The following is a 12241-nucleotide window of genomic DNA, read 5'->3' as shown; positions in this document are numbered from 1 at the left end:
CCCCCCCCCCCCCCTGTGGTCCTCAGCAGATCGTTATCAGTGGCCGTTTAGTACACACAAACGCTGTGTGGCGCACACACTCACGAGTTATGTTTACACAACAACACGTGTGAAAACGGGAACGATCTTGTCTTTGAAAGCTGCACGTACAAATGCGCTTAAAATGTTTTTCCTTCACGCGAGTTGACACTTGATGTGTAAATTAGGCTGCAAACATGAGAAATGTCATTAAAGGTGATTGTAATCAAAATAAAGGGTCACTGAAATATTTCGTGAATGTCAGTTTTTCTTGCACTCAACAGGGATCCTGAGGCCGAGGGTCACTCGGGAAAATATTGGACGAGAATAAAATCTTGAAAGGTAGGGCTGGTTTTCTTTTGGATGTATTTTTGGATGGCTTGAATTGATTTTCAAATGGAGTTTTCATGTTTCACCAATGATTATTTGAGATCCATTGTTTGGGAGATCATTATTTATTCAGACAATTAATTACAAAAATATCTGTTGTGACTAAAAGAATGTATTTTTGAGGTCCTTTACGCTCAAAATATATCAATTACGGGCGGAAAATTTGACTGCCACATTTGTTTCGTTTTACAACAGCGAGAAAAATCAGCAAAGATTTGAGCATTTTTGGGGCGGCTTTTGAGGGGCAATGTTTGAGTGTAATTACTACATTTGTGTTTTTTTTTCTATTTTTATATAAATGTCCTGTTCTTAAGCAAAAGTGGCTTGAAGTTGGATTTTATTATTAAGGAAATGGCAAGATGGCAGACTTACTTGAGTATGAACTCTGAGGCATTTTAGGCAAAGTCTTACAAAGTTTATTGACATGAGCAACTTGTTTAAATACTTTTGACATTTTTTTTCACATGCACAAGCAGAAACAATATCATACACTGTACAAAACCAGAAAGTGTTCTTTTTGGACCCAAAAAACATATTTACATACAAAGAGCCCCCGCCGACTCTGAGTTTGCGATTCTTAGTCACCCATTTGCATTTTTCCAGAATGTGCAAAATTGCCACAAGTTGGCGCCAAAACCTTGGCAGACAGGAAAGTAGTAATCCGAGCGATGGAGGTTTATTGAGCTGATTTGTCTGGGATCTAAAGTTTTTTTTTTCTAAAAGAAAATTGGGTGTATTTGTCTTTCAATGAAACGCTCGACTCATGGCGGGTCTTTTCAAAATGGCCTCCACTGAGAAGGACAGGGACTCGCCGGCAGCCATCTTGGTCCCTCCCGGCTTGGACAGGAAGTCTTTGGCGCACCTGTCGGCCATTTTGCCGGCCTGCGCGTCCTTGCCGGAACTTTCCCGGAGCTTGCGCGCCGCCTCCTGCAGGAACTCCTTACAGTACGGTGCACCCCGGAGTTCGGGCGCCGCCCCGCCGCCGCCCTTGTCACCCAACGAGTGTTGGATGAGCGAGTGAAAGGTGGAGTTGACTTTCAGTGAGAACTTGGCGGCGTCCTTAGCTGGGAAGGCTTGTCCATAGCTCCTCTTTGGCGAGTAGAAAGCAGAGTTCTCTCGCATGGTAGATTTTGGGGGATCCTGCAACGAGGTGGCTCGCGAGCCCTCGGCATCAGCCACGTCCCGCTCTGCCGGCTGGCTCTCGGGGGGCGCGGTCTTGGGCTCCCACGGCGCACCGCCGGGCTTCATATTCTGCACCGCCGTTGCGTTGAAGAGGCACTGGCGGTAGAACAGGGCGTCCCCCAGGTTAGCGGCAGCACGGGGCCACACCACAAAGCCCCCTCGTGGGTAGTGCCGGTACGTGGCGGCCACGCTCACGTTGGACGAGACCAGCTCCACGTTGTTAGCGGCCGCGGCGTACGGCACGGGCGCGTCCAAACAGGCCGGGCCCAGGCACATGTCCTTGGGGGACACCTCGGGCGAGTACGCCGACTTGTAGGCGCTGTAATCGACGGCATGGTGCGCCACGTTGCTGGCGAAGAGGAGCGGGGAAGCCTGGCCGTTCTCCAGAAGTTCGCGCTCCTTGTACTCGCGCTCCAGCATGATGCTCTCCAGCTCCTTGTCGGCGAAGGCCCGCCTCTTGCGCATGCGGTCACTCAGTGGCGGAGGCAGGCTCGGGTTGGCGGCCAGGAAGGAATCGGACGGCACCGGGCGGAAACCTGTCGAATTGGGGGACAAATTAGGACGTGCAAATGGTTTCAAGTTTGATAGCAACAGCTCGAGGACAGGTTCCCCTTTTAACCAAATAGGTCAACTCCTCAAAAGTGTAAAACAAACAAATAATAATATTTGCAACAGCTGCTTCAATATGAACTCGTTTTAAAGCCCATGCAGAAGAAGAGAGATGTAATTGCCAGTTTTTGACCTTCGAGGATGCTTTTGGCCAGCAGAGTTGATGGACGAACATGTCGCTGATAGATGGGCCTCCTCTCCGCTGGAATTTGTTTCCCAGACAGGCCTTTTTTGTCCTGAAAAAAAAATAAAATCTGGTCATTCGTAAATAAAATTTGTCTCAGATCAAGTCACAGCTAGCATCAATCTGTTCGTCTCTCAAGTCATGTGTCACAAGCCGATTGACCGTGTTTAAAAAATAGGATTAAATATCAAAATATTCTGTCTTTAAAAATGTTCTCACATGGTCCAATTTTAACCCGGCACGACACAAGCAAAATTCTCATTGCTAAATAAATCCAACTGCACATACGATTTAAACATTGTAGCCTCCCAAATTACTCAATGTAGTGTAAAGCTAAAAGCAAATTCCCAAATGCAGAAGACTCAAATATCAGAAAACACAAAGAGCCCAAATTTTATGGGGGGGAATATCAGCAACATAGAAGAACAGACAAGACGTGATTGACATTGTTGACATTGAAATGTCTTTAAAAAAAAAAAAAAATCCTGATCGTTATCATTAAGTGTGAAGCATACTTGCGTATTTAATTTTTTATTTTTATTGCAATAGAAATTTCTAATCTTTCTAATCCGTCTCGAGAATTCTCCGCACTTATACTAAACGTGCAAGTGCGCAACGTCAGAGCTTGTCATGCAGCGACCGTCCCTGGATCCGCCCGCCGCCTTACCTCGGTGGCTTGCTGCCTCCGGAGCGCCACCTGCGCGGCCATCACCCGCTGCCTCTCCACCACCAGAAGGCAATTGGCGCACTGGCAGTCCCTCCAGCGGCAAAAGCGTTTGTGGCCCTTGAGGCACGACACTACGCCATGGTTGCGACAGCGAGCGCACTTGGGCGTGCGGCTCAACTTGCGCTGCTCGCCCGGGCTCAGGCCTCCGGGGCCCGGCTTGGCGGCGAGAGCGTCCCCGCCGTCGTGCTGGTTGTCCTCGTCCACTCGCTCGCCCGCCTCGTCGGCCTCCGCCTCCACGCTCTCTACGTCGATCTCGAACTCGCAACCCTCGGTCATGTTTGCGAGCGCCCTGAACACCATGCAAAGGGATTTTTTAGTTGCAGTGATTGCATGGCAATGATGACGATCGTTTGCAATGTCATGCACATAAATGCATTCCATTTTTAGATAGAAAGGGCATTTTATTATACTCATTTTCTCATTTCTTTTGTTTAGAAGATTGCATTCATATAGTCTGGATTATAATGTAGCACTTTGAAAATACATATAAATTTACATATCAGTATAGCTTTTTTTCAGAAATGAGGAAACAATTCTGAATAAGTAAATGCTTGTGTGAATATATTTTAATAGATAGATAGATAGATAGATAGATAGATAGATAGATAGATAGATAGATAGATAGATAGATAGATAGATAGATAGATAGATAGATAGATAGATAGATAGATAGATAGATAGTAGGATAGATAGATAGATAGATAGATAGATAGATAGATAGATAGATAGATAGATAGATAGATAGATAGATAGATAGATAGATAGATAGATAGATAGATAGATAGATAGATAGATAGATAGATAGATAGATAGACACGTAACATTATTTTAGATTTGCATTATTTTCCAGTTTACAAAATATGCACGTGCTGCAGCAATAAATCTTCATTAATATGTTCTCATTCTCTACATTATGGAGAAATGAATGTTAACCAAAAGAATTACAGTACTTTTTAAAGTCACGAAATATGTCTTAGGCTATTGCATGAAATAAAATAATTTTAAAAAGTTATGTTAAAAAGTGTTGAATTCTTATCCAGATTTATGAATATTCTCATAAAACACATTTAAAATAACTTTTTTTACTCAAACTATGGAGATAAATAGAAATTGATCAAAATGATTTTAAATGTTAGAGTGTAGGATTCTCAGATTATACGAATAAAAAAATAAACAAGGGTTAAAAACAGGTTTTAAAACAAAGAAATTCCATAAACTATAAATGTCAAATACAAATAAACACTCAGCATCCAAGTTAGACTTAAGCATGTCTTAAAACAATCAAAAAATAATTGAAATAAAACAAATGATTAGTTTTATTTACCTGCTAATTAGTGGCCATACTAACATAAAGAATAAAATTTACCTCCACGAGTGGACGGTCCTTTCACTCCAGGTGTTTTCCAGCCTGCTGGAGAGCAGCGAGCACTTAATTGGCTGTTAATTGACTGCGTGTGTCTGCGTGCGTAAACCGACTGAGCCAAATTTGCTCGCGCAGCGCCAGCTCACCGCAAACGCCTCTCACAAGCCACGCCCCCTCTCCTTCTGATTGGCGGCCTCTCCAACCAAATACAAAAAAAAGTTCAACTGACCAATAGGGAGCCACCAAGCTTCCGCGGTGCTCAAATCTGCTCTTTGACACAAGGTCCTTGACAATATAACCGTCACAAATGAATTAATTTCATGTCATGGTGTTTCTAGTCAACATATTTCCATCTAGCTTCACCTAGTATTGCAAAATCAAACTTTTTTCTTTGTTTTTTTCTTTGTTTTTTCCGTTTTCATTTATTTGACGGCATTATTTTATTAATTTTAACATTTGATTAATTTATTTTGGAATTTGTCATTTTTTTTATACTTTCTTTGGTTGTCTTGTGTAGATGATAATTATATGTAGGTCTTATGTTATGCCTTTCCACTTTATTTCGGTTAAAGATGCATACACATTATTTCGTTGTATTCTATGTATATACCTTTTGTGTTTTCCTAGTATATTACTGGTCAATATTTGTAACAACCGCGTAATAGCCCTCAATCTAAGACGCTGTGTGCAGCCTGGAGTTCTCTGGGGTCCTAACTCTTCCTCCATGTGTGGAGAAAGGGAGGGTTGAGTAGTTTATTTGGGGTGGGGTGGGTGGCTGAAGACCTGCAGGTGCAGCTTGACTCTCCACTTGGTCTCTTAATTTACGACGGGGGTTACAAGCAGCCACCCCACGCTGCAGTTTCCTGGTGAGGAATGCTTTGATCCGACGGGCCCGGCCCACAGCTCAGGTCGGAGTGATGCGCTCGTCACCAGGGTCTGGACACCTCCAGGTGTAACGTATTCTCTGTGGCTCATTAAGGACCCCTGGGATGATACTTTGAAGGAATTCTTGGCATCTTTTTTTAAGTTACACCGGGAAATGTGGGACAGCCTGTAGATCTTGAAGGTCTTCCACAGGTCGTTGTGGATGGTCTCAATTTCTCTGAGAGGGGGAGTCTTGGATTCTCAATAAAACTCGGGTTTGTGGGTCCCCCATGAAGAGCTACCTGTCCCTGTTGAAACCTGGGCTTCTTGAGGTGGTTCCAAATAATCTTTAGAAGGCTTGAATGAGTTCTGAAGTAGTTCTAGGTTCTGTTCAAGAAGATATGGCAATCTTTGGAAGACTCTTGATGGGTTCAGGGCCCTTTGGAACATTTAGAGTTCTTTTCTGTTGAGTCTTCTGAAGGGTTAAGGATTCTTGATTTAAATGTCGCTCATGTTCAAGACCATTTAAGGTTCTTGCAGGGATTGAAATGAGTCTTAAGATACTTAAAGGCATTCTAGGTCTTGTAGAAAAAAATGGAGGTCTTCATAGAGGTCTGTGGGAGAGAAGAATGATTGTTTGAGAGGTTCCAAGTCACGTCAAATAAGATTTGTGGTTCTTCCAGCTGGTCAACAAAGTCTTCATGAGTGTTGGAATAATCTTGAGGAGGAGTTCCAGATCTTGTTACAGAAAACTTTGGAGTTCTTGTGACGGTTCAAATGAATCTTTGGAGGCTTTATTGACACATGAAACTTTTCCAGAACTTCTGTCGGGTTCTGGAGATGTTGGTCGTATGTCGTGTTGTTGACACACACCGAGCTGAAATGACATTTGATCACGTGCTGTCGTGTTTCTGATTGAAAGAGCAGCAACTAGCTGGAAGTGTCCCACTGAGAAGGAGGAGGAGGTGGTGGAGGTGCACGCCACGCCACTAAAAGTGTAAGTGGAGCGCTGTTATGTTAATTAGCCCGTGATGGACTCGCAACACATGCACTTAAGGACATAAGCAGACATGGCGAGCGGCATTTGTCTTCGTCTCAAGTGCTTTGACACCTTGACCCGACACCAGTCAAAAGACAACACGGCAGTTAACACACTAAATCAGTTCTCACCGTCGGTCATTTTGTTTTATACTTTTTCATGTCGTTTCAATGTCAGTAATTGCTGTTTTATTTCTTTTGGAATTCATCATGTTTTGAAGACAGTATTTCTACCGTCGACAACTTTATTTAACTTTTAACTTTTTTATCTAAATGTAAATTGTAGGGGAAAACATTGAAATAAGTGTTCGTGTTCATCTTGGAGTTGTAACTGAGGCCCTTTTCTTTGTCATGAAAAGCATCAAATGTCGTTTCGACGTCCAAGCACTAGATGTCACACGAAAGCAGGTAAACTCAACGAGCTGTATACAACTGGAGCGCTCATGCTGTGTCAACTTTGACCACTAGGTGGCGGCATTTGTCACCTTATTTGAATGGAAGGAAACTGAACATGCTGTGCCACGCACATGCTGCAGATTCTGCAGATCCAGTTGTCCAAACATTCTGTTATATATGAAATGAGATTATATTATCTGATGCCGTTTACAAATCTACAAGGAAGATGTGAGTTCGGCTTTTATTTCTACTTGTCCAGTTAAGCTACTAGGTGAATTTACGTATATCCATGTTTTTGGAGGTCACGCATTTAATAACGCCTCATGCATTTCAACTAATCTTTTTGAACAGTTGATCTTTATGTTCTTTTGAGATCAGTGTCGTAAGCAACTTGAAATCTTTCATAGCTGTTAGCATCTCAAAGCAAACCAGGCAAAAGTGTTGATGGTTAAATTTGGTGAACATATAATCTGCGTTTTATTTGACCAGAAAGAAACAATTTTCTTGACCTAATTTGAGCCGCCCTCTCCTCTCTGGTGGTGAAGAATACAGACTCGTGATTCTGACATCTAGTGGTGAACACTGTTATTACAACTTCAAACTGCTTCGCTACAATAAATATTTTTACTTTCGAAGACTAATCAAGGATTATTTGTAGTGTGACACGTGTTTTGGAGGTGTTTCATTTTTATGCTTCAATCAATTTATTTTCCGTTGTGTCCCAGTTAAAAATGTTGAAAGGTGATTTTGTGACACTAACCAGAGGATTTGTATTTGGCTCATTTGCTTTTGTGTACAAAGTGGAGGTGGTGGCTGGGCTTTAATAAGGCGACATTTGACACACTTTACATTTACAGTGTCTCTTGTTTATTAGTCACACTGAACACATGCTCACAAACATGACATCATGCAGGAAATAGACGTAAACGTGCGTACATTCACGAGTAGCGCTCACGTCATTGGTACTGGTCTGGTCATAACAAACAAAACGCGGTCTAGCTGGACGAGTTCATTATCCGGGAGTCGGCCGAATCCGAGCGTTCCTCGTAGTCCTCGTCGGGTGAGTATAGGCCGCCTTTGGCCCCTGGCCCGCAGCCCTCCCCGTCCTGGATGCTGCCACGGGACTCTTCTGTGACTCTGGAGTGGTGCTGATGTAGGAGTGAGGCCCCCCGGAAGACGGAGCCCCCGGGAGCTCCGGCCGGGCCGAAGGGCGACACGTATTGGGCGGCGGCGGCCGAGCGTAGCTGATATTGCTGCTGCAGGGCCACCGTGTTCCAGAGTGTCACATCGTTGGGCACCAGGGCTCCGCCTGGGCCCCGGGTCAGGGAGTTGCGCAGAACTAGCGGGTAGCGCGGGTGCTGAAGGGGTACGCCCAGGGCCCCCACTGAGGGCGACTCAGACGTGAAGCGCAGCGAGTCCGGCACCCTAAAGGCGGAGCCCACCGACCACTTGGCTGAGGACGTCACCGGGTGGTAGGAGCCCAGGCTGTGCTCGAAAGGATGCCCCCCCGGCGGAAGCACCAGAGGGTCTGGGTGCGATTCTGGGTGCGGCTGCCCGCCTCCGTCCGGGCCCCGGCTGGACAACAGCACCTCGATGGCACCTACCAGGTCGCCCCCACAGCCTCGGAGGATGAGCTCCAAAACGGGTGCCTTGTGGCTCGGGAATATCTTCTTGAGGACCTCCAGTGGGGGACGGTTGGCTCTGAGGCTGAAGGGAAGGTTGACTGAGCCGGCCAGACCCTCGATCAGCATTGCCCGGCCCCCTGGACTGGCAGGGCTCTTCTGGGGACTCTCGGTGGCTTTGGCTTCTTTCTCTCCCAGGTGGCCGTCTGGGGGCTCCGGCGTGTAGCAGGAGTTTGGTTTGGAACCTTCTGGGGAGCTCACCTGGTCTTGGTCTCGCTCTCCAGGACTGCCCCCGGTCTCGGGCCCAGACACGTTCCCACTCCCATCCTCTGGAGCTTCTGCAAAACAAACAGCGCTGTTTTATATTTCCTATTAGAGAGCAATAACCCAATTGTGAAATTACTATGGATAATAACGTATTTTGCGATGGATCCTGGTGAAGTCTGCCTAGTAACAAGTGACCCAAAATCTGGATCAATCAGATCAAGGGTAAATAGAATGTGGTATGTTGTGCTGTTAATAATAAATTGCAAATTATTGTTTTTGTATTAAACGTAACATTTAACATGAATTTTATTTTTAAATTTGTGTAAAATAATGTTAACGTTTTAAAATGTATATATATAATGCATATCGTACAAATATAAGTGTATTATTGTGTATTGGTTTTCATGTAGCAATGTATTTTTTACGAAAAATGTTTTTTACATAAAAACATATTTTATGTACATAAAAACAATATTGTACGTTACATGTAACATTAAAATTTTCATAAAATTGTTTTTACAAGCAGCAATACGTCCATGAAGTCTGTCAATGATTTTTTTTCTTTCCAAAGTGTGTTTCAATGAATTTCAGCGACTCCATCATGCTCATCAAGAAAAAACGTCGTTAATCACGTGTCAGGCAATAATAATGATCCTTTATCTAGCACTTCAAGTTTGTCATCTGCTCAGTCAATGTGCATGGCGATTGTGTAAATTTGATTGCTATCGTTTTGAATCCTTTAGATGCCTTTAAAAATACGTCAAGCCACAAATGGACACAATTAAAACGCATTTGTTTATATCGCGAACCATCTAAACACATATTTGTTTGTTCAAAGTTTTTTTTTTTTTTACAGGCGGATAAAAGAGCTGACATAAAATGTCTTATTCAAATGTAGAATGTAACAGAGGACTTACATTTGTATTTGAGAATATAACATTTTCCAAAGGCCGAGTGTGACATCAAAACAACCTGAAATGCACTCATTTGATCCAGGTCTCCTTAAATCATTTACTGAGAAATGTTGTAATTTAAAAAAAAATTACATATATTTGTGTGTGTATTATTTTGTTACTTTATATTATGATGATCATGACAAAAATTCCATTTTAGACATATAAATACATACTACAGCTCACATAATACCCTTTGCATGACAATGTAGTGCGTGCGTGTGTCATTTTGTGTTTACTGTACGTATACGTTTGTATACAAGTGTATGTTTACATATAACAATATAAAACGTTAATAATGCAATATAGCATAAAATTAACAATTTAGCTCACGTTTCCTCCATAGTTTTATTTTATTCTATTATTGTTAATTTTGAAACAAAGTTATATAGTTGGAATCCTTGCTTGACGATTGTGATGATGTAGTTTTTGTCAATTAAGATAGACGGCAACTAAAACTTGTTCACTTGTTTTTCATTGTTTTCCCCTGAAATATATTTCCAGTGTGTCTCTACTAAAATAAGTTATGACTAATCAAAAGAATCGGAAGTCCAAAAGTGATCTGATTAAATCCAGGAGTAGTCTTTCCGAAGTGTCGACTGCTTTCAAAACGTGGGCGCGCCTTACCGCGTCTTTCTTCCGCGCTCCGCCAGCTGGCGTCGGACTCGCCGCCGGTTGCCGTGGCAGCCGCAGCTGCCGCAGCCGCCGCCGCCGCGGCCCCCTCGGCCGGCACGACCCTGAGGGCCTCCGGGATGAGGCTGTCCAGGCTCTCGTTGGCCTGCTGCCGGCGCAGCGCCACTTGCGCGGCCATGACGCGCTGCCTCTCGATGATGAGGATGCACTTATCGCAGGCGCAGTCCTTGAAGCGACAGTACCTCTTGTGGCCCTTCAGCCACGACAGCACGCCATGATTCCTGCACCGGGCGCATTTGGGGGTCCGCTGGAGGGGCGCCCGCGGCGGCTGCGACACGGGCGCGCCTACGTACAAGTACGGGGAGCCGTAACCGTTCATCGCCCACCCGGACGTGGTGTGCGCGCTGTACAGTTTCGACACTTGTCACACGCTCGAGATGAGAGAGAGACGAGAGTGAGGGGACGGGGACCCGGGTGGCGCGGGGGCGGGTTGGGGTGGCTTACTTTACACGCCCACCCACCCGGCTGTCTATCAATCAGAACGTGCACGTCAACCGCAACTGTTCCCTCCTTGGAAAAATACAGACAAAAACGTTTTACATATAGGAAACACTTTAGTGAGTCAGTTGGCTTCAGTTTTCTTGGTGAATAGTTCTATATTTAAAGTTATACAAGGCTGTCAATCAAATCGTGCACGTGACCGAAGTGGTCGGTACTTGGGAAATATGCAAAAAAATAATCACTTTTAGGATTTTTTTTTTTTAGAGGGACGAGTTTGTTTATTTTATGTTTTAATCCGTGAGATATTAAGCAAACATTTCAAATCCAACACCAAAAATGTTTTATTCAAACTTAGAATTGGATATTTATTAAAAATATATATATATTATGGACTGAAGGGATTTAAATATTTGTATTGTAGTTTGGGTATGACTGATTTGATTTTCGTTTAGGTAACTATGGTGACAAGCTAATGATAAAAATCACAAAGAAGCCCCCAAAAGTGTGTGTGGCGAGGGGGGGGGCATCCTTGACCCAGATCTGCATTAAAAATATTGACATTCTAGCTTCTCCTCCATGCCACTACTCCATTAAGCATAGTGGAGACACTTTGAATTGTCGTTCGCGCCAGCCTGCTCCCCAACAAACAATCGGCTATTAAACCGGAACAAATAAAAGAGCAATCTAGACGGAACTCATCTGCAACTTTTACAACTTGTACGTTTTTCATGCGCTGCAGTGAATACAGAATTGAGTAGCATCACCTAATGGAGGCCGGTGTTAGTTTATTGAAGCACATCATGGGATGGATGGCGGGCCAGCCAAGCAAGTGGGGCTATTAAGCTTTTAATTGGAAAATGGCCCAGCACCTCTTCAAGGTGACTAGACGGGTCTGGACAGACTGCGGGTCCGACTCAGGACTCGCTTCTGTACTTTACCTGTCATGTAAAGTGGTAACACTGGGAATAGGAAAAATTATATTGCGAAGAAAGGGGACTTTCAAGTAAATTAATGATAAAAATGTACGATGTGACAAAAATGTTTCAGATTATATTTTTGAAAATGAGTATTAAGGAGTCTGAATTTGGATATTTGCCACGATTTCCATAAATGTTTTAATCAATCATTAAAAATATAGATATAATGGAAAAATATTACATTTATTTCACACCTTGTTTTAAATGTGAATGATTATTGAAAAATACGAATATATACAAATATGAAATTTTTACATAGATATTATTTTTTATATTTTTCGCTCCATATTTTTATAAAGCGTCACGTTACATTGAAAAATATGAATATTGTCAATAAAACAATAAAATCAATTAAAATAACAGTTTTTAATGTAGTCTACAATTAAAAAAAACAATTACACGAAAGTTTACTGTCAAGTTCAAAATGAAATCAAGAAAATTACTTGTGTATTAAAAATGTTTGCCACTTCACAAATGCTAAGAAACAAAGTAAAAACACCGACAGGCCAAAGACAAA

The 12241-nt window shown here is 43.1% G+C and overlaps 2 protein-coding genes and 1 long non-coding RNA gene across 4 annotated transcripts in view; 1 reads left to right on the top strand and 2 right to left on the bottom strand.

The window, feature by feature from the left end:
* LOC148397603 (uncharacterized) overlaps positions 1–8976 on the top strand; it is a 28117-nt gene extending 19141 nt beyond the window's left edge. The window contains exons 5-6 of one of the 2 annotated variants that reach the window (XR_015858524.1): positions 303–360; positions 8678–8976. This is a non-coding gene — a long non-coding RNA (uncharacterized LOC148397603). Of the gene's footprint in view, positions 1–302; positions 3841–8677 lie in introns of those variants that run through there. The other variant, XR_015858523.1, reaches the window with a different exon arrangement.
* On the bottom strand, positions 802–4609 carry dmrt2a (doublesex and mab-3 related transcription factor 2a). Its single transcript, XM_088375350.1, has 4 exons — positions 4477–4609; positions 3051–3399; positions 2333–2435; positions 802–2126 (listed from the first exon to the last, which is right to left on the bottom strand). Exons 2-4 carry the CDS (start codon positions 3384–3386, stop codon positions 1153–1155), a joined length of 1413 nt encoding a protein of 470 aa, XP_088231476.1. The 5' UTR covers positions 3387–3399; positions 4477–4609; the 3' UTR covers positions 802–1152.
* Positions 7616–10731, bottom strand: dmrt3a (doublesex and mab-3 related transcription factor 3a). The gene is made up of 2 exons (XM_088375351.1): positions 10241–10731; positions 7616–8731 (listed from the first exon to the last, which is right to left on the bottom strand). The coding sequence occupies exons 1-2, from the start codon at positions 10623–10625 to the stop codon at positions 7767–7769; spliced, it is 1350 nt and encodes a 449-aa protein (XP_088231477.1). The 5' UTR covers positions 10626–10731; the 3' UTR covers positions 7616–7766.
* Positions 10732–12241: the final 1510 nt, after the last annotated feature.

The sequence above is a fragment of the Syngnathus floridae genome, chromosome 5 (genome assembly GCF_059516105.1).
Source record: "Syngnathus floridae isolate MCC-2025c chromosome 5, RoL_Sflo_1.0, whole genome shotgun sequence".
In the NCBI taxonomy this organism is placed as follows: Eukaryota; Metazoa; Chordata; class Actinopteri; order Syngnathiformes; family Syngnathidae; genus Syngnathus; species Syngnathus floridae.
The sequence above is the reverse complement of the archived record's forward strand: the minus strand, read 5'-3'. Positions and strand labels throughout refer to the sequence as shown.